This window comes from Rhamphochromis sp. 'chilingali', assembly GCF_963969265.1.
Source record: "Rhamphochromis sp. 'chilingali' genome assembly, chromosome: 7".
Taxonomy (NCBI): domain Eukaryota; kingdom Metazoa; phylum Chordata; class Actinopteri; order Cichliformes; family Cichlidae; genus Rhamphochromis; species Rhamphochromis sp. 'chilingali'.
Window position 1 is genome coordinate 39,590,102 of NC_137934.1, and position 26,523 is coordinate 39,616,624.

General features: G+C 42.9%; 1 protein-coding gene across 2 annotated transcripts; it reads right to left on the bottom strand.

The window, feature by feature from the left end:
- Positions 1-29: 29 nt before the first annotated feature.
- On the bottom strand, positions 30-25,516 carry ipo8 (importin 8; the record flags this gene model as incomplete). Of its 2 annotated transcripts, XM_080887512.1 has the most annotated exons (25): positions 25,119-25,515; positions 23,405-23,486; positions 22,711-22,867; positions 22,407-22,565; positions 19,822-19,978; positions 19,283-19,372; positions 18,293-18,387; positions 18,113-18,197; positions 16,697-16,831; positions 16,217-16,316; positions 15,801-15,877; positions 14,789-14,905; positions 14,606-14,695; positions 13,950-14,115; positions 13,330-13,490; positions 12,853-12,978; positions 12,700-12,766; positions 12,128-12,253; positions 8,886-8,983; positions 8,677-8,772; positions 8,198-8,418; positions 7,414-7,619; positions 5,488-5,709; positions 2,652-2,781; positions 30-490 (listed from the first exon to the last, which is right to left on the bottom strand). In XM_080887512.1, coding segments are annotated over exons 1-25 (3,048 nt in total). In that variant the 5' UTR covers positions 25,203-25,515. The 2 variants fall into 2 exon arrangements, with proteins under 2 accessions (XP_080743638.1, XP_080743637.1); XM_080887511.1 differs by lacking the exon at positions 30-490 and having other exon boundaries at positions 2,648-2,781; positions 12,691-12,766; positions 25,119-25,516.
- Positions 25,517-26,523: the final 1,007 nt, after the last annotated feature.

Here is a 26,523-nt window from a genome sequence, read left to right on the forward strand (position 1 = left end):
AAGAAAGAGGCTCTTAGAGTACATACAAAAACACTCCGACGCAGTTTTATTGTTTTGTTTTTTACACTTTCGCTGAGAGACAAACACAAAACACAACTGACTTAGTTACAAATTAAAGCACTGCACTGTACAAAATATTTTGTGAATTGTGCTGGTCAAGAACATTTATATTTATAATGCAGATCTTTTCCTCAAGTATACACAGAGACACCGTCACACACTCACAGGCGGTGGACCTGTCCCAGTGAAAGCATTATTCCAGTGGGGGTCTGAAGCAGTGCAGCAAATCAGCAGTTATTGTGATTTGAAACCAGCCCCTGCTACTCCATCCAGGTCTACTGAAACTCTGGTTCTGGTGGGATCTGTTCAGATATGGTTGGATGTAGACTGACATCGTTCAGATTGAACTGAAGTACACTTCAGCTCAGAGCAGCGTTTCTCTTCTTTGACCCCTCTCCTGATTCTGCAGCCCATCTGTTTCTTCAGTGCTCTGAAAACACAAGATGAAACTCGGCTCAGGATTGAGCGACGCGTTTAAAACTGCATCCTTCTCCCTCTGCTACGACAAAACCCACAAGATTTGTAAACTGAATGACTTATTTTCTACTGTTTTTGCTTGTTAAATTCGTTGGAGGCTTTTGATAAGAGATTGCTAAAATAGCCCACTGTCAGTGCCGTGTCCTGATGCTGTGTGTGGAAAAGCTCAGGGCTCTAGAGCGACCTAGTTTCAATCCCCAGCTGTGGCGAGTGTGGAAAGACCATGGCCGCCAACACTGCAATTGTGACTGGTGCTAACACATTTTGAACTAACACGCTGAATCTCGGCTTCACACAACTGAACTCACAAGGCGGCAAACACATTAGCCCTCTCCTTCCCTTCTCACTGGGTGTGAATGGAGCCCCCTAGTGGTCCGCCCCTCTGCAAACACCCAGTAGGGTCTCTTACTACAGGGAGTGCAGAATTATTAGGCAAGTTGTATTTTTGAGGAATAATGTTATTATTGAACAACAACCATGTTCTCAATGAACCCAAAAAACTCATTAATATCAAAGCTGAATGTTTTTGGAAGTAGTTTTTAGTTTGTTTGTAGTTTTAGCTATTTTAGGGGGATATCTGTGTGTGCAGGTGACTATTACTGTGCATAATTATTAGGCAACTTAACAAAAAACAAATATATACCCATTTCAATTATTTATTTTTACCAGTGAAACCAATATAACATCTCCACATTCACAAATATACATTTCTGACATTCAAAAACAAAACAAAAACAAATCAGCGACCAATATAGCCACCTTTCTTTGCAAGGACACTCAAAAGCCTGCCATCCATGGATTCTGTCAGTGTTTTGATCTGTTCACCATCAACATTGCGTGCAGCAGCAACCACAGCCTCCCAGACACTGTTCAGAGAGGTGTACTGTTTTCCCTCCTTGTAAATCTCACATTTGATGATGGACCACAGGTTCTCAATGGGGTTCAGATCAGGTGAACAAGGAGGCCATGTCATTAGTTTTTCTTCTTTTATACCCTTTCTTGCAGCCACGCTGTGGAGTACTTGGACGCGTGTGATGGAGCATTGTCCTGCATGAAAATCATGTTTTTCTTGAAGGATGCAGACTTCTTCCTGTACCACTGCTTGAAGAAGGTGTCTTCCAGAAACTGGCAGTAGGACTGGGAGTTGAGCTTGACTCCATCCTCAACCCGAAAAGGCCCCACAAGCTCATCTTTGATGATACCAGCCCAAACCAGTACTCCACCTCCACCTTGCTGGCGTCTGAGTCGGACTGGAGCTCTCTGCCCTTTACCAATCCAGCCACGGGCCCATCCATCTGGCCCATCAAGACTCACTCTCATTTCATCAGTCCATAAAACCTTAGAAAAACCAGTCTTGAGATATTTCTTGGCCCAGTCTTGACGTTTCAGCTTGTGTGTCTTGTTCAGTGGTGGTCGTCTTTCATTGGCCATGTCTCTGAGTATTGCACACCTTGTGCTTTTGGGCACTCCAGTGATGTTGCAGCTCTGAAATATGGCCAAACTGGTGGCAAGTGGCATCTTGGTAGCTGCACGCTTGACTTTTCTCAGTTCATGGGCAGTTATTTTGCGCCTTGGTTTTTCCACACGCTTCTTGCGACCCTGTTGACTATTTTGAATGAAACGCTTGATTGTTCGATGATCACGCTTCAGAAGCTTTGCAATTTTGAGACTGCTGCATCCCTCTGCAAGATATCTCACTATTTTTGACTTTTCTGAGCCTGTCAAGTCCTTCTTTTGACCCATTTTGCCAAAGGAAAGGACGTTGCCTAATAATTATGCACACCTGATATAGGGTGTTGATGTCATTAGACCACACCCCTTCTCATTACAGCGATGCACATCACCTAATATGCTTAATTGGTAGTAGGCTTTCGAGCCTATACAGCTTGGAGTAAGACAACATGCATGAAGAGGATGATGTGGACAAAATACTCATTTGCCTAATAATTCTGCACTCCCTGTAGTCCAGGACCGTGGGCTTAAGCAAACGGCCAGAACAGCTGAACAGCTGAACCGGACCCCTGGATGCGGTAACGCATGCACCGAGTCAATTACAATTTTTTCAGCATGTTTCTTCCCGTCTTTCTAACTTCTCTCCTCATGTCGTCTCTCACCATTGGCCCTTAGTTGCAGTGCTCCTCCTCTGCTGTGAGATGCTGTAGATCTCCTGAAGCTGTTTTTTCTGGTCATCGCTGAGCGCAGCCGTCAAACAATGGTACCATGCTGGATCAGTACTCTGGACCCCTACAGACACAGACAAACACACAGCACAGCTCTAGTGTCACGGTGGTTTCATGCATCATCATCGTTTTATTTGTATAGCACTTTACGAACACACCAGGCAGACCAAAGTGCTGAACAACACAGATCAAAACAACAACCAAATTAAAAATACCATCAAATCATTACATACAATAAAATAAATAAGAAGGTGTCAGTTTCCTACAGAGTTAAAAGCCAGGGAATAAAAATAGGTTTTCAATCTGGACTTAAAGACCTGCACTGATGACGCTTGTCTAATTTGGAGGGGAAGGTTATTCCAGAGCATCGGAGCCGCAATTGAAAACGCTCGGTCTCCTCTGCATTTCAGCCGCGACTTAGCGACCGACAGCAGCAGCTGCTCAGCTGAACGGAGCGAGCGAGGAGGAACATGTGGCTTCAGCAAGTCAGAGAAGTAGACAGGAGCCAGACCATTTAAAGATTTAAAAACCAATAAAAGGACCTTAAAACGAACCCTAAAATCAATGGGAAGCCAATGCAAGGAAGCCAGAACTGGAGTGATGTGATCGAATTTCCTACTACCGGTTAAAAATTGCGCCGCCGCATTTTGCACTAACTGCAGCCGTGACAAGGTGCCCGACCCGACCCCTTTTAAAAGGGAATTACAATAGTCCAGACGTGAGCTGATAAAAGCATGAATAAGAGTTTCCAAATTGGGTTTGGAAAGGAAAGGCTTAATCTTCGACAGGCGTCTGAGGTGATAAAAAGCTGATTTCACCACCCCATTTACATGACCTTCAAAAGTAAGCGCAGAATCAAGTTTAACACCAAGATTAGTGACTGAACTTTTCAGATGAGAGGTCAAATCACCAAAATCAACATCTGGGGTATCAGTAGAGCGATGTGGGCGACCATTAAAATTCAAAAAATTATTTGCCATCCATAATTTAATATCGCTAAGACAGTCAAGCAGTGATTGACATGGGGAGGTATCCAAATGACTAAAAGGTAAGTAAAGCTGACAGTCATCGGCATACAAATGAAATGACACTCCGTGTTTACGAAAAATCGCACCAAGGGGGAGTAAATACAGCGAGAAAAGTAATGGCCCAAGGATAGGTCCCTGGGGCACACCCCAAAGCAGAGGGGCCACAGAGGAAGCGGCCAGCCCCAGCTTGACACAAAAACTACTTTCGGAAAGATATGATTTTATCCATGTCAATGCCAAATCAGAAATTCCCACACAGTGGTGTAAGCAGGAGATCAGCAGGTCGTGGTCCACTGTGTCAAATGCAGCTGTCATGGGTTAGGGTTAGGTAACACAAGCACAGCATATTTACCAGGATCAGTAGCAACAAGAATGTCATTCATAACTTTAACAAGAGCTGTCTCTGTGCTGTGAAAGGGCTTAAAACCAGATTGGAAGACAGTTGCGAGTCATTCAAATAATCCAACAGCTGGGTATGTACAATCCTCTCCAAGATCTTGCTTAAAAGGGGAAGCTTGGAGGTTTAAAATTTGACATAATAGAACTATCAAGGCCAGGTTTCTTAAGTAAGGGGTTTAAACTGCATGTTTAAACCCACTAGGAACTTGACCGGTTAACAGACTAGTATTGATAATTTTCAGGATATAAGATCCAATGATGGGAAATACTTTTTGGAGAAAGCGGGGAGTAACAACATCGTTCGGGGAGCCACAGGGCTTAGCATGTAGCACCAACTCCTCTAAATCACGCAGAGAAATCGGTGCAAAAGCAGAGAATAGGCTTGAGCAAGGAGCATACATGGCCGGCTCAACAATAGGTGGGATCAGAGGCCTCAGGCTAGCAATCTTGTCCACAAGGTAATAAACTTATTGCACATAGCCTCAGAGGACGGCAACAGGTCATAACCCTCCAAGTTAAGTACAGAATTTATAGTATTGTATAAAACACGAGGGTTATGAGAGTTGGCCGAAATAAGTTGAGAAAAGTAGGAGTGTTTATCGGCCTTAACTGCCCTCTGATAAGTTTTCCAACTAATCTTTAGGGCTTCCAGGGAGACATGCAATCTATCTTTTTGCAGGCGTTATATGCTGCTATAAATGGGTTATACTGCTTTACAAAAAAGTTACTGAGAATCACATTTTTGTCAAGGACGGTCCCATCTGTGTTTATCCTGTTTCGTTACCAAACTATGTGGAAAAATAACAGCATAAATACAGCAGAGCAATGAACTGATCCCACTGCAATGTTTTTGTATGTGATATTAAAAAGTTTCAACTTCAACGAATCCAATCAGAGCAAGAATGTAAACATGCAGTTGCAATAGGCTGGTTTCTGAAGGTTACGATAATGTCTTGTATTTGTCACAGTGAGTGAACAAATAAATATTTAAGTAAAGAATAAAATGGTATAAAAGGAGAGGCAGTGGGCCTCAAACTGTAGTGCACCACAGTCACTGCAAGCAGGGCGTGGACGAGTAGGGGAGTGAAAGTGAGACAACTAAGAAGCATCACCCACCTCCAAGTCAACAATATTCTCTAACAGCAGCACAAAAACTACACACAGATGGTTTGAAGAAGGGGCCACGCTGTTGACCCTTTCTCGAAACTTCCTAGATCTTGGTTGCACCTGAATGAGCCCGGTCCATGAAGCACCATGCTGCTTCCTAAAGGACCCGAAGATCTGCTCCCAGTGTCCCGGAAACAAACAGTAAGGTTCTCTCTAACACGTGAATGATGACCTACTGAGCAGGGCAGACGTGAAGAACTGATACTCGTCCTCTCCATTGTCGTAGTCCAGAGGCGTGCTGTACTCCTCCAGAGGCGTTCCCTCAAAACCATCGTCATCCCAATAGTCATCTTCATCGTCGTCATCATCATCGCCTCCTTGGCCTGCTGGCATACTGGACTGCTGCTGCATGGTGTTACAATTCTCATTCACCTCATCTTCATCACTAGGAATCTCCTCTGCCGTAAACAAACACAGCCATTTAGAGTGAGGTACCAGGATTTAAAGAGAGATTATTTTCAGCGTACAGTTTGATTTGGGGACTGGCTCACAAACTAGTGCTGGCCCAGAAGAGGGGAGTCACTATAGGTGGGTCGTGGTCAACAGACCAACTGCTTATGGTTCTGACACCAAAGCAACTTTGTGAACAGGATCTTCCCAAGAGTTTTCCTATGTGAAAGAATACCACAGCATCTTTTTGTAAGGGTGTAATGTAACCTTTAGTCTGTAGCTATTACAAAATTACAAGCTAGGCCGTTAGGAAACCTGGTAGCACAGTGCAGTCTAATGAGACATTGTACTAGTTGCTGCTGAAATCTCTAAAGAAGCTGACAGTTATAGTCAGCTCAGTCTTTTATGTATTTCCACACAATCAGGATTATTTTTTATTTTTTGGTAACATTGGATCTTTAGCTTTGAAGTGGTTAAATATGGAGCCCTGCAAGGGACAGTGGAGAAAAAAAACACATGAAGATCATGTCGAGTTACTCTTGCAAGATCTCGTAAAATAGGTCACATCCTTTGCAGGTCACATTTGAAGGCCAAGTTGCTATCCTTTGTGGCCCAACCTATCCCAGAATTCATAGCGTGGCCCAGCCAATTCCAGTTTCCAAAAGTGGCAGCAGCTTCTTAGTTTTAATGTTTCTCTTTCTGGGTCACAAAATAAACTTTTAACATATTTTCAGCCGTGAATGTAGCTGTGTAAACTTCAGATATCTGCTCAGTTTATCAAGACATCACATATTTGCAAAAGTGCTCCGACGTTTTCGGAGACGTCTGTTACCCACCAGCTCGAAGCTGACCGGGAGGTCGCGGCCCACTAGAGCCAGGGGGAACACCGCACTCCCGGCACACCGTGCCTCGACCTCCCGCTCAGCTTCCGTTAACAGCTGTGCTGGTTTTCATTTGACAAATGATTTCAATATTTTAGAACTTACTAATAAAAACAAAGGCCAAACAGCAAAATACCTAACATTTAAATATTGCAGAAGAGCATAACTAATACCCCAGGTTATTCAGAACGCTCACTGAACACATGCAGTCACTGCCTGCATTTTAAAACTGACCACACAGCTGGCTACAACTAAATAAGAAACACATTTTAAATACATTAAATGTTAAAATGTGCACCGGTCAAGTTAACATTCATGATAACCGTTTCCTTCGTTGTTGTTGAACCGTGAGCTTTACTGACCTCTTGAAAAACTACTTCAGCTGTTAGTGAGGGGAGGAGCTGTTTGTCTGACTGCTGTGTGCAGCTGTGTGCAGCTGTGTGCAGCTGGAGGGGCAAAGACGGCACAGTTGATATCGATATTGTTGCAAATGAGTATCTGAATTCAATATTAATTTTTAGCATCAATTTTTTTGACAACCCAGTTAAGAGAAAACTAATACACTCGAATCAAAATATTTACATGTCCGAGTAAAAGAATGACGCCTCAATCACAACAATAACAGCAAATACATTTATGAGTGTGACCCACCAGAGGTAGAGAAGGTTTAAGGACCCAATTCCTTTATTTTTAACCGAAGCAAAGTAGAGCAGAGAGTGAGAAACATAGTGCAGCTAATTTACACTCAGCGCTGGTGAGTTCAGTGGCTAATTTGACTGACTCTTTCTTCTGTTGTTGGTGCCAACCTCCTGCTTTCTGCTCTATTCTCACCATTCTGGTCTTCGTCTTGAGCCCCTGCACGGGCAAGCAGCTCTGGTTTGTTGATTAGGCGGGAGGCATTAATGTGCTTGAGGCCCAGGAAAAGGAGGAGAATGGAGGGGACAATCTGGGCAGCCACTGCATCCAGCACTGCTGGCCGGCTAGGAAGCTCGATTAGCACACTCAGTCCGATGATGCACATCTTACGGTCATGGAGTCTGTAGAGTGAATCAGAACAAGGCAGTTTCTGAGTGTTCACACAAATTAAACTGTCATCTGTTAATTAAAAGAATTAATGAAAGAACACCTGTTGGTATGTGGGTGCCCATTACAGAGCTGGAGTTACAGTGATGCTAGACTGGAAGTAGGTGGAAAACAGTCTGGCTTTGCTCAAAGCTCAGAAAAACAGATCCAAACAGTTCTAAATCTATGACACGGTGTCTCTATGGTTCAGTGATCAACATTTCTCACTGATTAGCTGTCGAATTTATTTAATTTGTGTTTAAAATGAAAACATAAATCTTCCTGATATAGAGCCACAGGAAAACGACTTCTTTCTCCAACTCGTCAAACCGTCTGGACTTTCTTGTTATTGCTGCAGGATCTTTACATCACAATATAAATAAATATATAAAGCAATAAAACTGAATTAAACTGTCCCTCCCTTCATAGCAATCACAGCTTCACTCAAAAACTTCACAACATGAAATTTTTAAAATCACAAGAGAACATTGATCCAGAATTTCTCTACCCTAACTCAGTAGTTAGCATCAAAGGACTCTCTTTGCTGCCTTACCCCAAGAAGAATTCAGTGTCATTCATCCACTGGTTGATGAAGTGTGTGGTTATGGGCTGCGGGTTGTGTGGAAAGTGCATGTTGTCCATCGTATGGATGAGCAGGGCTGGATTGTAGTAGAGAGCAGCAATGGCAACCTGGAGACACATTGTCCTCAGCTCACTGGATTTCACCCCCCGCATCAAACGCTCAAGCACTGCCTCCACGAAAAGAGGGATGCACTGTAGAAACAAAAGAGCAGAAAACATTGCACTGTTTCCTCAGAATGTCAGCAACATGTGGTTTGAAGCACAGTGTGCTTGAAACATGCAGGTGAACAAACTGGCATGACTCTGGCTTCCCAGCTTTGGGCATAATTACACCGACAGAGAGAAACACTTAGCGACACTTCAGTGTTCTGGCTGCAGGACGTTAGAAATAAAGGAAACGGTGCTGGCTGTGTGATAAGTGGAAAATAAAGGTACAGAGCTGCACCTGACCTGGTCAATGCCTCTGCCTTTGCACTGCAGGATGATAACCTCCAACAGTTTGGCTGCATGACACTCTGCATCCTCGCCCGAATCCATGGACAATACCTTAAACAAAAAGGCTTACTGGTCACAATGCAGCAACAACATTGGAAAAAAGCTGCATGTTTGTTCCTGATGATATTTCTGTGAACCACAGTTCAACACATCTGGAGCCAGACCTTTTTGCACATGCTGTAGATGACCTCTAAGTGCTTCGGACTGGACAGAAGCATGTCCGTGTCCACAGTAACGTAGTTGTGCAAAAGCGGCATCATATCTGTGACATAAACACAATTCATACTTTGAACTCCAACAGTGTTTTCATATAAGCTTTACCCAACATGAATCAAGAGTTTTATTATTATTAAGTTAATAGTCATTTATGTTTCATATTCTTGGAACTATGTGACACAACCTCTGTGTATTCACACAAAAATCATTTGAATCATCTGCAGCTGTCTGGGGTTTTCACAGACGTGTAAAAACTCCAACACAGCAGTCAAACTTACAAAACACAAATGTGTATTTCTTTAATAAATATGGCAGGGGTGGCCAACCCGCGGCTCTCGAGCCGCATGCGGCTCTTTGCCTGGTTTCATGCGGCTCTTACGTTCATATCAAAGTTTATGTTTGTGTTTTGATTTTTTTTATGTTGTTGTTTTAAAATGTGCGCGTTCGCTTCGCTTGAGTTCAATACGGTATTTTTCATCAAATGCGCATGTGTGTGAGATGAAAATACCGCAAAGTTTCCCAGTAGGAGCAAGTTCGCCCTTAAAATGGCAGGAAAAAAATGCACAGCAAAAAGAAAATATGAAGATGAACACAGGACGTTTTTAACAGAGTGGGAGAGTTTATATTTTTTTGTTGAACGCAATGGTAAGCCATTCTGCCTTATATGTCAGACGTCATTAGCGCATTTCAAAGCTTCAAATCTTCAGCGCCACTTCAGCTCACTCCATGCTAACATCGACCAGGAATTTCCAAAAGGGACTGAACTTCGCAAGCACGAGTTGGCCACTTTGAAAAGTCAGGCAGAAAAGCAGATACAGTTTTTCCAAAAATTTACGAAGCGGTCAGAGACCATAACGCTCGCATCCTATCAGCTGGCTTGGAACATTGCACGGGCTAAAAAGCCATACAATGAAGGGGAGTTCGTTAAAAAATGCCTCAGTGATGTTGTTGAAATCTTGTCTCCTGAAAACGACAAATTAAAACGCATGGTATCAGACGTCCAACTGTCCCGCCACACTGTTGAACACAGAATATCGGACATTAACACGGCTATTGAATCACAGTTGCACTCTGACCTTCAAGCATGTGAGTATTTTAGTGTCGCATTGGATGAGAGTTGTGATATACAAGACAAGCCTCAGTGGGCAATATTTGCACAGTCTGTGTCAAACGATTGTGTGATCAAAGAACTCCTGGATATTGTGCCATTAAAAGACAGAACCCGTGGCATAGATGTGAAAGAAACCATGATGGCTGCATTTGAAAAAGCAAATCTGCCCATAACGAAATTAACTGCAATAGCCACGGATGGAGCACCAGCCATGATGGGATCTGTGAACGGGCTTGTGGGGCTGTGCAAAGCTGACCAAACTATTCCTGACTTTTGGAATTTCCACTGCATCATCCACATGGAGCAACTCGTGTCTAAATCATTGAATTTAGATAACGTCATGAAGCCTGTGATGGAAATCGTCAACTATATCCGCACACATGCGCTTAACCACAGGCAATTCAAGAATCTCATCGCTGAGCTGGACCAAGGGCTTCCAGGTGACCTGCCGCTGCACTGCGAGGTGGCTGTCAAAAGGCCAGGTACTCTCTCGCTTCTTTGAGCTTTTGGATGCCGTGAAACTGTTTATGGAAAAGAAGGACAAGGACTATCCCGAGCTCTCGGACCTCAAGTGGATTATGGATCTGGCCTTTTTGGTCGACATGCTGTGTCACTTGGACAGACTGAACCTGACCCTGCAGGGTAAGTTAAAAATGCTCCCTGACCTAGTGCAAAGTGTGTTTGCATTTGTCAACAAACTGAAGCTGTTCAAGACACATATTCAAAAGGGAGATTTAACGCATTTTCCCACTCTGCTAAAAGCCAGCGGGCAAGTCGCCAGTGCTGCCCTGAGTAAGCAAAGAGCCAGATATGCAACGCTGATTGAAAACTTGCACGAAAGCTTCGTGACCCGGTTCCATGATCTACAATTGAAAAGGCCACAGATTACGTTCCTCGTCGACCCATTTAATGCAGAGACCGGCTGTTTGAAAGTCCCGCTAGTCACAGATGAAGCTGCGGCTGAGTTGGAGATGATCGATCTTTGTGAAGAGGACCAATTGAAACCTGCTTTAAGGGAAGGGACCATTGAGTTCTGGAAAAGTGTGCCAATGGAAAAATACCCCAATGTCAAACGGGCTGCGCTTAAGATACTGTCAATGTTTGGGTCAACATACGTCTGCGAGTCTGTGTTTTCTACCCTAAAACATGTGAAATCAAAGCATCGATCTGTTCTGACTGACACACATGTGAAAGAATTGCTTCGAGTGACAACAACGGAATACAAGCCAGATTTAAAGAGGATTGTTCAAGGCAAGGAATGCCAGAAGTCCCACTAAACAACATGCATTATAAAAGTAAATGCTATTGTAGATTATTATATTTTTGTTTGTGGACTTGGTTGAACTGAGAGTTTGTGTGTGTGAGACAGTGCACACAATGTTCATTGTTGAAAATGACTGGCCTGTGGTTTTAGTACTGTAGGAGTCCATTTCTGTCATTATCATGTTGGTGTGTGACATTTACAATAAATCTGGCTGAGCAGAGGTGTGTGTGTGTGTGTGTGTGTGTGTGTGTGTGTGTGTGTGTGTGTGTGTGTGTGTGTGAGTGTGAGAGAGAGAGAGAGAGAGAGAGAGAGGGAGGAAAGGATGGGTGATGTTCATGTGTGCCCATGCGTATGATGTGGCTCTTTGCGGTAACACAGTAAAAAAAAAGTGGCTCTTGGTCTCTGACTGGTTGGCCACCCCTGAAATATGGTAATAGGCTGATGTGTCACTGTCTTAATGTGGCTACATGTCACTTTTTTTGTTGTTACCAATTTGTGGTTTCACAGCTATTGTGATAACAAAAAACTGTTTTATGATTAATATTTTAAACGTGTGAAATATGTGCTTGTTTCTGCCTCTCAGGGGAGATAATTTCCTCTATTTCCTGTTGGACACAGTAAACTGAATTTCTGGGCAGCTGCAGACGGTTAATTAGGTTAAATAACACGTTTAGAAGGAACTTAAGCAGACGTATTTTATATAATTTGAAAATTTATGGACAAAACAACACAAATACAACTTCTGCACGTATCTAGGAGGAAAATACCACATACAGTCAAGAGTTAGTGGAGATGAAACTGGGTGTAGGACATACCTGTGAAGTAATCAAAGCAGTCATGCTGGAAGACCTCATACAGGACGCCTAACAGCTGCCACATCTGGGGGGAGATGGTCTGACAGGTAAGGCCAAACGCCAGTGACAGGATCTCCTCATAGAATTCTGCAGTGGTTAAAGAATGACAATGATATTCTGCCACATCGTTGAGATACAAGAGAAAGACAATCCAACACCACTAACAGGAAACAGAGTCATCTCGGTGCTGTTTACAGACCACTCAGCATGAACATGCAATCTCTACACATATTTCCATTAAATGCAGGAGATAAAACGTGACACCAGTGTATGAGACTGCTTCCCTTTGAGTAGACATGGAAAAATAATCTAGAGATCACTGTGGCTCTTGATAAAGATAGCAAGGAATGTATTTACTTGAAATAACAAAATTAATTCATTAACAAAATTTGGAACACTTGCAATATCTAGGACGAGGGAAAAGTGTGAAAATGTGGAGGACGACAGAATTTGAAAAGGGAGGCCCCGCCCCCCGCCAAAAAACAAAACAAAACACACTCTTTGGACTGCCCGTGCACACACACCTGCCATACCTATGATGGGTTTCTGCAAGACCAGGCCAATCACCTGCAAACAGATCCCCTCTAGCTGCTGTGTGATCTGAGAGATGAAAAGAAATAATGCGTCAAATATTACATTCACCACTGTCCCAAATTCAAATACTTCTTGCTGTGTGCGCCTCAGACCTCTTTGTGGTCTTCCATTACGGTGAGGATGGTGTCAATTGTACTGAGGATACCAAGAGCCATGACAGTCTTATCTTCGTTCTCCTCGTACTCCTCACTCTGTAGAACTCTTGTGAAGATCTCTGCCTGCCGAACACACACAGTGGTGTTTCCCATCACTTCACTGACCTTGATTCATTTTGTGGACATCCACATTAATCTTAACTCTTACCTTGCCCTGATGTTTTTCACGAGTTTTACCCCAGATCACAGCTAAACTTAAAATAAAACTAACTTAACCTAAAAGTAGCTTCATCTGTGTCTTACTCAGGAGAAGAAAAACAAACCCACAATCTCACACTCACACACACACACACACACACACACACACACACACACACACACACACACACACACACACACACACACACACCTGGATGCTGCATGCTTCCTTAATACCTGATTAAGCTACAAAATAAGTCTGTGTTGTCGTCCTACCAGGTTCTGTGTCATGTCTACAGCGATGACGGCCACTTCCTGGTTGTACTCGCAGATCATTTTCTGAATGACGTTGGTCAGGTCATCGTTCTCCGTTTCTCTGACCACATGCAGAAGCTCCTGCATGACTTGCCGAATGTAAGGCCTGATGTACAGCTTCGCTTTATAATGAGAAAAGATTGAGTGAGAAAATGAGACTAAATCTGTGTATGGGAGATGATCATATTTGCACTTATCAGTGTTTATGTTCTACCAATATTCATAAGTGCTTCTACTACTACAATGACAACCAGTCTCTAATCCCTACTTAAAGGAATACCCATGTCTCCTTTCTTACACACACATTATTTTTAAATAGAAGCTTGGGCCTGTGATGGGAAAGAAAATAAAACCAAACTTGAAAAACGAGAGAAATTTACAAGAAAAAAAAATCTGAAAAATCGAAGCCAATATCACGTTACTTTTCAAAGTTATTATAACTTCCTGCTAATACCTCCCTCAAAACATTCATTTTCACAACCCTGTGATGGGACTGATTCTGATTTCAGTCAAGCTGGTAAGGTGCATTGTACAAATGTCAGCTTTAACACACAGGAGTGAATCAGCTGTCCTCCACAGACCTTGTTCCTGGTTGCTGACCAGCGTCTGCAGAGCGATGGCAGCCTCCACCTTGACAGGCATCTCTTTGTCATCTATCAGATCCTGTTTGACCAACTCCACAGCATTCCTCAGCACCAGCTCGTCATGGAAACGCAGCGGACTGAAGGAGTGCAACACCCAGCAGGACTAACAAAGGAGAGTATCCCAAGTTTGTACAGCATCCATACAATTTCCACCTTGGTCAAATTTGTGAAAGCAGTACAGCACTAGTCCACATCAGCTTCTAGTGCAGCTTGTAAATAATGTAAATAATTCCTCAAAAAAAGGTCATCTTTAAGTTTCATTTAATGAATATATGCCCTACCAGTGGTTATTGCATACTTTTCATTAGTTTCAATAGCCACTGGAATACATGATTCAAATAAACTGGAATTATTCCAGTTTAGGTCCTAAACCTAAATGATGAGTTTGTACACGCAGTTCAATTTAATATAGAACTCAAATACCTTAACTGGACATAATATGGGGTTTTTTTAGTTTTATGAAATAAAAACAGGGTGAAAATTATACATACAGGATTAAACTGCACCCACATTATTCATTCAGTGGTGACACATTATTAGCCATCATGACACTCTTACACTGCTCTACCAAGGAGGGAGGAAGGTTCACTCACCCTGGCACGCAGGTAACCCAAAGGAGAGTTAAGCAAGGGGAAGACGTAGTTCTGAAGCATCAGCTCCATTTGCTCCCTGTACAGCCGCTTCTGTAGGACCAGACATGCAGAAATGCAGCGAATCTTGAAGCTGATTACTTGATAAAAGTGCTCGTTAGAGTTCCTGTGCGTGTCTCTGTGTACCTTTAGTAAGAGCTCAGCCAGAGCTCCGATGCAGTGCAGCGCTCCATCCGTCCTGCAAGGATCAGCAGAGGGCTCCATCAGGATACGATGGCAGAACTCCATCATTTGAGGCAGGACCTGTAAAATGAATACAGGACATCCTGCAGATTACATTTACAAGATCTGTGTGCAGAAACTAAAGCTTGTGGCTTGTGGTAATAAAAATAAAATACACTGGCAGGAAAAGAGAAAGAGCCCTTTTTTCATGTGGTGGAATAAACTATAATATAATATCAATATACGGGGCGATCGTGGCTCAAGAGTTGGGAGTTCGCCTTGTAATCGGAAGGTTGCCGGTTCGAGCCCCGGCTTGGACAGTCTCGGTCGTTGTGTCCTTGGGCAAGACACTTCACCCGTTGCCTACTGGTGGTGGTCAGAGGGCCCGGTGGCGCCAGTGTCCGGCAGCCTCGCCTCTGTCAGTGCGCCCCAGGGTGGCTGTGGCTACAATGTAGCTGCCATCACCAGTGTGTGAATGTGTGTGTGAATGGGTGGAAAAGGGCAGCACGGTGGTTAGCACTGTTGCCTCACAGCAAGAAGGTCCTGAGTTCAATTCCACCACATTTCTGTGTGGAGTTTGCATGTTCTCCCCGTGTTTGCGTGGGTTCCCTCCGGGTACTCCGGCTTCCTCCCACCGTCCAAAGACATGCAGCTTGTGGGGATAGGTTAATTGGATAATCCAAATTACCACTAGGTGTGAATGTGCGAGTGAATGTGAGTGCGAATGGTTGTCTGTCCCTGTGTGTTGGCCCTGCGACAGACTGGCGACCTGTCCAGGGTGTACCCCGCCTCTCGCCCTATGACAGCTGGGATAGGCTCCAGCGCCCCCCGCGACCCTGAAAAGGATAAGCGGAAGCGAATGGATGGATGGATAATATCAATATCCCTGGGCAAAGGGCTAGCTGCCACATACTGTGTACAAGCACTCTGGTTCCTGTGGATGTGCGCTATCATGCCCCCCCCCCCCCCCGCTCACCTCTTTCCTCTTGCGTGCAGCTTTACACAGCAGGCTCTGGGCAGCAGTGACTGGGAGAGCATGGTCATCATAGAGGTCTAGATACAAAGATGGATACTCTCAAAAATAACATATTCCCAGACATGACATGCACTCACCTTCACCACTCAATGTTATAGCAATGGCCAAAAATGACTTTCTCTCAGTTTCACTTTTAGGGTTTTGGGTTTCTTTGGTAGGCAAACTCCAAACTCAGATATGCTGTTGTTGCCTTTGCAATCTGCAGATTACAGACACATGGGGACCCCCTGTTCCTGTGCAGAGCAGTAGGGGAACCACAGCAACACTAAGCAGAGACTCCAGAGTGTGCACAAGTAATTCAAGACTAAAACTCTAGTATCATTACAACTCTAATACCAGGATACTTGAACACTTACTGAACTTCATACGGATATACTCATATGGATCCTCTTGCCATAGTTTCTCGTCCTCGTCTTTGTAGCACATAAGAGGAAAGATGACCTCCTGGCATATGGTCTACATGAAACAAAATCTTCATAATATTAATGAGATTAAAGATGATTCAAGAGGGAGAAATAAGACTGGCTTTATTAAAATAAATAGACAATAAAAATGACCAGAGTGGAAAAAGTAGGGCAGAAATTTGTAACTATGTGAATGATTAAATGATGAAATCACAGACAGAACAACTTTCAGTCAGCATCCATTCGTTACTCTTTAATAAAGTCAACTTTGAACTGAGTCCGAAGGACTCCTCTCTAAAGTTCCTGACATTTTTGGTGGAATAGTACCTTTAAGTATTTGGTGAAACTAAATTCAGATCGCTCTAAACTGAATAAGAGGGTCTGGTCCGATCAGGAACAGGCAAAGATCATATTCCTTCATGCATGTCCTACCTGCATGTGCGGCTTCATCTGTTTCCAGGTCAGTGAGTGTGACAGACCCTGGTTGAGGTAGTTGAGGCACTGCTGTAGGACCTGAGGAGTAACATACTGCTTCTGTCGGTACTGGTCCACCACCTTCAGCAAGACCTGGATGGATAACACACCGCACAGGATGAATAACCACCGTCGCTCATAGGATTAGTTGCAACAAACTGTTAGTCTTGATGTTTGCTCAATACTCCAGGTAAGCAAATCCCCAAAAGTTGATTCTGTTCATCTGAAAACAACAACACTGCAGATGTCGAAGCAGAGCAACTGCGGACAAACGTTTCAGCCTGTCCCAGCAATGCAGAGCCGGCAGCATCACCAGCATGACTTGGTAAAGACAGCAACAGGCAGACTCATCTGGCTTGGTCAGTGTAAAATACGCTGCTGCGATCTTCACACCCCCGTTCTCTGTTGGGGGGTGGGGGGCTGAGGGGAGGAGTTGGCGTCTGGGATGCTCCCTGCTGCTGCAGGACCGGGGGTGGTCTGCTTGTCTCCACCCCAGAGCAGAGGGCAACATCTCCTGGCTCTGGGGGCAGACTGCCCCTCTGGGAACATCTCAGGACCCCCCATCTGTGGGGACCCCCCACCACACTCCCTGCTGGTGGCTGATGCTCTCAGCCGCCGGCGCATTGGTGGTTCTCGGCGTCCGGGGCTGGGCGCTCGTGGCTCAGTCGGGCTGTGAAGCCAAACTTTCATGTGCTCTATTTTCAAACTCGTTATCTCAGGAATTTCCAACCTCTCTCTTAATGTTTTCCAAAAACACCATGGCAAGGAAGTTATCTTCCGCCTGTTCAAGGTTCAAGGTTCTGTTTTGTAATACCAGGGATTCTCATATTTTCCCGTCTCTCTTGGGCAGTCATCCAAGTCTCCAGCTCCCTCTGAAGTTCAAGCAAGTCCAGAGCGGTTCTTCACTTTTCCCTCCGAAAATATCCTTCAGACATTTCAGGTAGAGTCTGTAGAGTCTTTACTTGCACAGAATTCTTCACTAATAAAAGTTTCTCAGCTCCCAGTCATGTTGTTAGCGTTGGACTCTCCGGTTGTTACGACCATCCTTTAATCTAGGAGATGTTCTTTTGTCTGCCTTTAGGCACAGCATAAACGCCTTATGAATATCACATAACCTTGAATTTGGAATGCACCTAATATAAAATAGCATTTTCAAGTAGATATTGAAGAGCTCTTGAGTTAACCTGTTGCTGTCATGCTGAGGAACAAAGCCAATTAGCACGTAAAACAACAAGAGTGCATGTTTACTGACTGTAACGCACAAATACCACAAAGATACGTATCAACTACAGAATCTACATTAAAGATCAAAGTCAGAGTGTTATTTACCGGACATTCCCTATAACTCAAACAGACTCAGTGACACATATTTACCTGCTGGATCCCCACTGCATATGTCTTCAGGAAAAAATCTGCAAACTCGTAGTACTCTTTTGTCACGTTTCCTGGGCTTCCATATCTGTGATTCACATCAGAAATACAGGAATGCTGAAAAGGTCTTTCTGCCAAACCCAAATCTGCTCGGTAATGATTTAGCAGCATTTCTGGACTCACCGTTCAAACAGTCGCGTGATGATGCGCAACGCCCACTTTTTACACTTCCACCACGCCAGCTCAGGACGGTCATCCTCATCCACCTCCAGTGTCTCCTAACAAACACACTGTATGGTCAGCACTAGGTCCTCGTGAAGAACACATTCATTAGAATTTTAATCCGTGCGTCTAGAAATACTATAGAAACCTTTATTTACGGGGTTTTTAACTACACTGTGTCAGTGGAAAAACGTTTCTGCACTGATGATGCCGTTTTGTGCCACTCAGCTCTCACAATAACTGAATGTCTCAGCAGAAGTAAGCTTCTAACAGTTCAGGCTCACGTGTGTAATTGTAAGATTGTGTAATATGAAACCAAATGAATGTGGTTTGTTTGGACTTAATTAAAAAAAAAGTTCATTATAGACTTTTTTTTATTAAAACAAATGTTCAGCACAAAACGTTTGCTGGTTTCTCTGTGTCTGTGTGACTCTCCCACAGTCCACAAGCATCCATGCTGGGCTGATTGGTAATGCGAGGCAGATAAAGGGCTGAAAGCGCATAGAATAAGCATGCTAGTACTTTAATGATCATTCTGTGACTAGAATTAAAGTGCAATACACAAGTTTTGAAAATAAAATCCCAAACCTTAAAAGGATTTACCATGTAAAAGTTGATTCTGTTCATCTGGAAATTTGCATATTAATGATCCGTAATGTGAAAATGATCAAGAAACTGTGAGGTCAGCTCATAAACTGACCTCACAGCCTATTGTTCACTAGTGGTCCTGGTTTCAGTCATTATGCAAATGTACTGTTTATAAGATTGGGGAAACCTGCAGTCAGAGACTGAAGACGTCACTTGGACGAGTGACCACTGAAAACGCTACGTGCAGATGAACAGAGTCAACTTTTTGGGATTTCCTTATCTAGATGATTGAGAATGCATCAAGACGTCACATACTGTTGGATTTGTTAAATCACATTGTGTCTATATGATTCGGGATCTTACAGCTGGGATGTCTCGGTCCATTATGGCTCGGAGTATTTCCATCCACTGAGTCATCACTGTGTTGTTGATCAGCTGGAGAGGCAGCGAATACTGCAAGAAAGAAGAAGTACGTTCTTACTCCTTTCCATTACGACCACCTGTCTACTTTCTGAAAGCATCTCTGAGCCTTTCCTTAATACATAAGTCACATCAGCGGACGACGACAGTTAATCTGAATAAACAGCAACTGCTGCTGTTTGTACCAGTGTAGTGGAGTTTAGGGCACATTGAAAAGTGTGTAATTAGGAATAAAAAGGTGCAGGACTGTAGTCCCTCTCACCCTCTTAGCATTCAGTCTGGCCACAGTCACATTCTGTAAGCTCAGCATAAGACAACTGAAGGAAACATATCAATTTAGAGCTACATGTGTCAACAACTACAACTACATGTTTTGACATGAGACATTTCAAAGTTTCAGTGTCTGGCTTTTTAGCACATGAAAACATCTGAAAAAAAGCTCACACACGTGCACACACACGTGCACACACACGTGCACACACCTGTACAAGAGCATGGAAGATCTTCAGGATCTGTTTCTGAATGAGGACTGAAAAGATTGTGGCATCAACTAGAAGCTGGCTGATGAGTTGTTGAATCCTGGGCAGGAAGATCTGCATGGCTGCAAGCAACGGCTCCCTCTCATCTGCTTTCCTGTACCTGAAGCACACACATGCGTGATACTTACTAAATGATCTCAGTTCAAATCAGAACGTGCTTCAGGTTGTACACGTCATTCTCCTTCAACTGTTAGACTGAAGCAGAGAGTGCCTTATCTGCTTCTGTCTCTATAATGCCTTGCTGGTCTGAGAGAATTTCTTTAAATGACATTACACTGTAATATGGAAGCGCGCCACTAAAAAAACACCCAAACAAAAAAAAGACAAATATCCATAACTCGAAATTTCGACTTATATTTCTCCAAATTTCAAGTTAATAACTAAAAATTTCGAGTTAGCTCTGCCAATCAGTAATCTACGTGAATGAGGTCACTTTCTTGTTACCCGGAAGCATATGGCGCAGAGCAACGCGCACTCAAAACTGGCGCTTTTGCAAGTACGTCTGCTGATAGTAACACCATGTGATTCAGCCAATAACACAAGGATTTCATCATTTTTGAAGCCAGGCTGAAAACACTCAGCAATCTGTGCATTCACGACTGGATGTAATACAGCTTAGCTGTAGCATTTGTGCCTGAGGGCTTCAGCTTCCGGGTGACAAGGAAAAGACGTCACAGTTAATAACTCGAAATTTCGAGTTATGGATCCTTTTTTTTAGTGGCAGAAACGGGCTTCCATACTGTAATGTTATATTTTCTGGCACAAAGATGTAAACTGTAACTAGCTGCACATTTTTACTAATTGTAAAATAATTAATACAGTGGAACCCCGACTTACGAAATTAATTCGTTCCAGAGGGTCTTTCGTGAATCAATTTTTCTTAAGGCAAAGCACCTTTTTCCATCGCCTTTTGAGTGAGGCGATGCTGGCTGAAGACGAAGGAGGAGGTTGAAGAAAGCATGCGTATGCATGCATACATATGTACGTATACATGTACATAACATTATGGAATTTTATTTAATTTTTTAATATTTTCTGTTTTATCTACTTCGTTACGCGGGCATTTTGCCGTACCACAGGCCTTCGTAACGTGAATTCTTCATTAAATGGGGTCTTCATAAGCCGGGCTTCCACTAGATTTATAATGCACCTCAAATGAAGCGATTTAGTTGGTTGCTAGCTTTGCTACAGATAAGGACAAAAATGACTAGCCCCACTGTGACATTTAAAGTTTCAATGTTCTGAAAGTGTTTTTAAAACAGAACAAGCCTTGGTTTGCATTAGTCATTTCCAGAGATCTCAATGCTAAAGACACAGCCTGTATGTTGGGGAGAGGAAAAACACAGATTAATCCCAAATTTCATCATCAAAATTAGACAACAGAAATCATATTTCTATTGGTTATCTCTTGCAAACATCCAGGAAAAGCATCCGAGTTCTGGAAAGCCTTCAAAACGTACCTACATCACTTCCTTCGGGAATCAGTTTGGAATGCTTTCACGCTGGGAATTTGCTTTATATACTCGTTGTCTAACAACACAGTATCTCCAATTTTATATGTTCTCCACCAAATATTCAGAACTGTAAAAACTAATTTGCGTTTACCTCGATAAACCACACGATGGTCTACAGTAAACTGTCCCTCCTTCGCCTCAGTGCTGATATGATCACTGCTCCTGTAACTTGGATTTTTAATGTAACACGTGTTACAGGCAAATATGCAGATGACAAGCCTGAAAATCCACAGTCTGCTTTCGACAAATTTCAGAAATCTTTTTCTACATCAATATTTATGAGGTCACCAAAAAGTATCCAGCCTACAGTCCATATTCATGGCCGTCAGATTAAAACTGCTGATTCTTATAAAACTTCAGCTTCATGCCAGATGAACTTTAAAAAAGTCATGTGGTCCCCAACCCCCGGGCCACGGTCCGGTACTGGTCTGTGAGTCGTTCGGTACCGGGCCGCGAGACTTGAGGCTCTGGTGTGAAATTTATGGTTTTCGGGGTTTTTATCGTTAACTCAGCTTCCCTGGGTCTTTTCCTGTGTTGTAGTCATGTGTCTTATTTTGAAAGAAATAGTTACATGTTACCATAGTGACCAGGGAGCATTAAGGGGCAGAGAGGAGGATGTTACTCTCCATGTTGTTTCAGGATTTCAGCATTTCAGGAGGACGCTGCTAATAAAGTTACACAGTGAATTCATCTTTATTATTATATTTACAAAATACCAGTTTTTGTCTCGGTCGTAGGATTTTATTTTGTCGTATTTATCCGCGACACCTTAAAGGCCGCAGCGTGAAAACATTGCCTGACATTAAACTGGTCCGTGGCTCAAAAAAGGATGGGGGCCGCTGGCCTAAGACTCAATTTTTCTTTTGCACACATATCACTCTTAAAAAGGGGCCCTGACCTCAATTTCACTATCTTTTCAAATAAAGGATTTCAGATGTAATAAAAAATAATAATAACCCGTTCTGCTCTCCAGACGTGATTGGTGGGTGGGCTGAACATGAACAGGTTACTTACTCGTATGTTTTGACCAGCTGGTAGAGAGCCAGCAGGGTTCCATACCAGCTGCCGCTGTTTGGAGACTGCAGGTACATATTGATCTTGTCCACAATGGCAGTCCAGCGGCCGGGGAAGTCATGCTTGATGATGGCTCGCAAACACATGGTCAACTGGGCACTACAGAAAAAAGAAAACAATATGTGGCGTCACTATCATGTCGTGGGCACTATTCAAAGGGCTTTTAATGGTTGAAATAGGTTAAGATCTAAGAGAAGGGGAAAAGCTGTCCTGAGTGAGCAGGTGTATGCACATGTGCATGTACCGTATGGACTCTGGACAGCGGATGATACCCTCCAAGATCTGATCTCTGATCTGCTGCCGGTCGTTCTCATGGATGTTGAAGGGAAAGACAACCTCCCCGACAGATGGTTCCCTGTCCTGCCAGTACTGACTCACCATGTTCTTCAGGTAGATTGCAGCTACACACACCGAGACAATCAGACCATCATCACACAGGTCATATAGCTAATGTAGTTTCACACTGTTCATTTATTTATGTGCTTCTACAAATCACAAAGACTCCATTTAAAACACTGGTCTGTTGATCCATCCATCCATCCATTCACTTCCGCTTATCCTTTTCAGGGTCGCGGGGGGCGCTGGAGCCTATCCCAGCTGTCATAGGGCAAGAGGCGGAGGTACACCCTGGACAGGTCGCCAGTCTGTCGCAGGGCCAACACACAGGGCCTGTTGATATCTAATATTTTCTTAAGGCTGAGAAACCACACATGCAGATCCAAATCTTTAACCTTTCAAGTTTGGTGTAAAACCCCGACACACTCCGACACACTTCTGCTACTCCAAATACTTACTAGTGAAGTGCTTCCCAAATGGGAGGCCATGGCAGCTAGTTTTAGACATACTCATACAACAGTCTCTCTCAGCAGGTCAGTGCTATTTTTCTAACTACTAAATAATGATGGAAACAGAGTGACCAAAACCAGTTAGCATCTTACCTGCTTGGCGAACAGGAAACTCTACCTGCTCCGACACAATGATCTGAAGCAGGGTAGGGGCGAAATTAATGATCTTGTAGGACTGAAACACAGACAGATGGACAGCTTCAAAATTTCGTATGTATTCAAAACAATATTAAAACATTTTTAAACCCAAAGTTTTTGGAAATGAAATGTAAGATGCCAAAGCTGCAGCTCTTAAAAATGGCCTCTGAAGCATTCACCAGTGTGTAACTGTGTGACCGGTAAAGGCACTTAAACTGCAAAGACAAAGGATAAAGAGGAAAGTGTGAGTGAATGAGTGAAAATAACACTGATATGAAAATTCTACCTGTTTTGCTGACTGCAGCCTGCGCATGCAAAGACTGTGCTGTGCAGGTCTATGTGCATTAGTGGTGTGATTCTCTTTTATTGGCCCACTCATGCAGCTGCAGCACCCCACAGACACTGCAGGCCATCAGTACTTATTGTCGCGTCACTTCATCACAGTATATACAGTCTAACTGTTTTTATAATTTGGCGCCATCTAACATTTCTGTCTTGAACAGTGCGAGATTGATTATTATTATTATTTTATTACCATTTGTACTTCTGTCAAAGTCCATTCATGGTCCACTCGCAAGAGAATATTGGATCCTAGACAGATGTTTTCTAGAGGATTGCAATTCTCAGCTGTTGGTCAGTGAATGTATTCTGGCCTTTGTAAACTTTCCAATCCCACATCAAACCTTCTGTTGTTCTCCACCTCCTCTCCGGCCAGCTCCCCCTTTCCAAGATTTGGAGTTAAATACTTTTTGTCTTACTCGGTCTTCTGCATCCTGAAGTACATCTTATGCCTGCCATGAATTCATCCAGGAAGATGTCAAAGTTGTGACATCGAAGACTTATCACAGTTATTTCTTTTGAAATTGCAGACAAATTAAAATGAAACTTCAACAAACACACCAACCTTTTCTGTATAGCTTTGCAAACTAACAGTGCAATAGATCCGTTTCCGAGAAAGAAAAACAACACAAAGTAATGTGCGATCTCAGAGATGGAGAAAGAAAAAGAGGACAGAAGAAGATACGATGATTTCTTTTCCTTTTAAAAAAAACGAGGATTGCCCAGCAGGTGATAGTTGATAAACGGGGGGTTTAGAGCTTCGATGTAAAGCTTATATAATCACACAATGCATGTGTAATTAAATAAGGAGTTATTACACAGTGTGAATGCCCACAGCTCAAACCCATTTAAGATTTACCAATTCAAGTTTCAGTCATGATGCAGCCAGCGTTAAAATAACACAGCATAAACATTAGTGGGTTTCTGCATCATTCTGGGTAACTCAGCAAAGCTCTCAATCGCCAAATATTGCGATCCTTTTTATTATTCGGCCATTGAAGGCAGGAGCAACAACAGAGGACTGGAGGAAGTCCTGAACTCCAGTGCTGACATGAGAAAGTTTGGGAAGCCCCGCTGCTGACCGTCAGCTCGTGATGGCTGTCAGAACTGCCTGCTATTGTTCTCCAGGGCAGCTGCCGCAGTGACTGTCGGGGTACCGGTTAGACTAAATGCTGATCTTAGGCCTAATATATGCATCTGAACGTTAACCAGGTAAAGCCGAGCGCAAGCCCCAAAACACGGTCCGCCATCCTCCACAAACACCAGCAGCCCTCCTCGGCTCGAACGAAAAAAGAAAACAAGCAAACCAAAAACTATTTAGCTCACCCACCTGATTGAGTTCATTTTCTGCCGCTATCCTCAGGTTGGGGTCGATGGTTCCCTTCAGAGCCTGGATTATACGGTTGGGATCCATGTGTGTTTAGTTCCACGGTTCCGTTTCTATTTTTATTCTCACATTCATGAAACTAACAGAAGCTAACGTTTCTGCACCCAAAATTCGTGCCTTTTGCATCCAGTGTGGCCTAAACACGAAAAGGCTTCCGGTAGTAAAAAACACAACGTCCGGTCAGAGCATTCAAAATAAAAGGCTTGTTATCGGACACATGCTCAGCATTTTGTTTAAAGGAGCGGAGGCGAGTTTCTGTTAAAGACACGTCGGTGTTCTTTCTGCTAATGTCCCGACACCTTTACAGCGCTCACATCAGTGCTGCAGGCAACGACCTGTCAATATTGGCTCGAGTTCTTTTTTTAGGCGGTTGACATTCAACATTTTATTGTATTACCGCCACCTGCTGGGCTGGAGTGTGAATACGTGACTCCAAAATGCAATATTTCTGCAAGGAATGGGAAGTTCCTATAACCCGCGATTATTCCCTTTTCCTGCCGTTATGCTCATTTAAATGAGCACACAGTTACACACAGTTTGTATCTATAATTTCAGTCTCTCAAAGAAAATCCACACATGTGGAGAAACAGCACAAATAAGTAAGTAAAATTAATACATAAGTAACTAAACACGTAAATGAATGACATTGTACATTAGATGTGAAAGAAAATAAATATTAGTATTAATAATATAATAATAATATAATATATTTATCACGCAATTCAATAATTAATTTGTTTAATAAATAATAAATAAATTTCAGCATGTTGAAGAAGTTCTGAATATGGAAGCAAAGCAACACAAAAATATGAGGATCTGAATAAACAAGAGTCATGACAGACTTTTGTGCAGCTTTGTAAATGTATGTTAGAGAGAGACGCAGCACAAACCTCCAGAGCAGAAAGATCTGTGTTGAAAGTTCCAAAAACTGCAGTTCTTCCAGTGGTCACTTGAGGCTGGTTCCAAAAGTTGCCATGATGCATGTTTCTATGTGGGACAAAAATAGCTTTTTGTCACAAACTAGTTTTTTGTCACTAACTATTTTTGTGTGACAAAAATAGTTTTTGGAGACAGCTAACTAATAACTAATAACCTTGCACTCCCACACTCTTGTACGAATACGGTCACGTTTTGCTCATAAATGAATAAACAGATACATCAAATAACCTGAGTGAAAAGGTAAAGGTGATGTTTCTAAATGCAGAGATGACTACTTCTATCTTTTAAATACAGTCTGTGGTTTAAACAGAACTATGTCATGAACGAACAGCGTGTAAACTCGTTTCATGATTCAGTTGAATTATTTATTTATACCAACAACAAAACACACAAAATGCTTCCATCCATC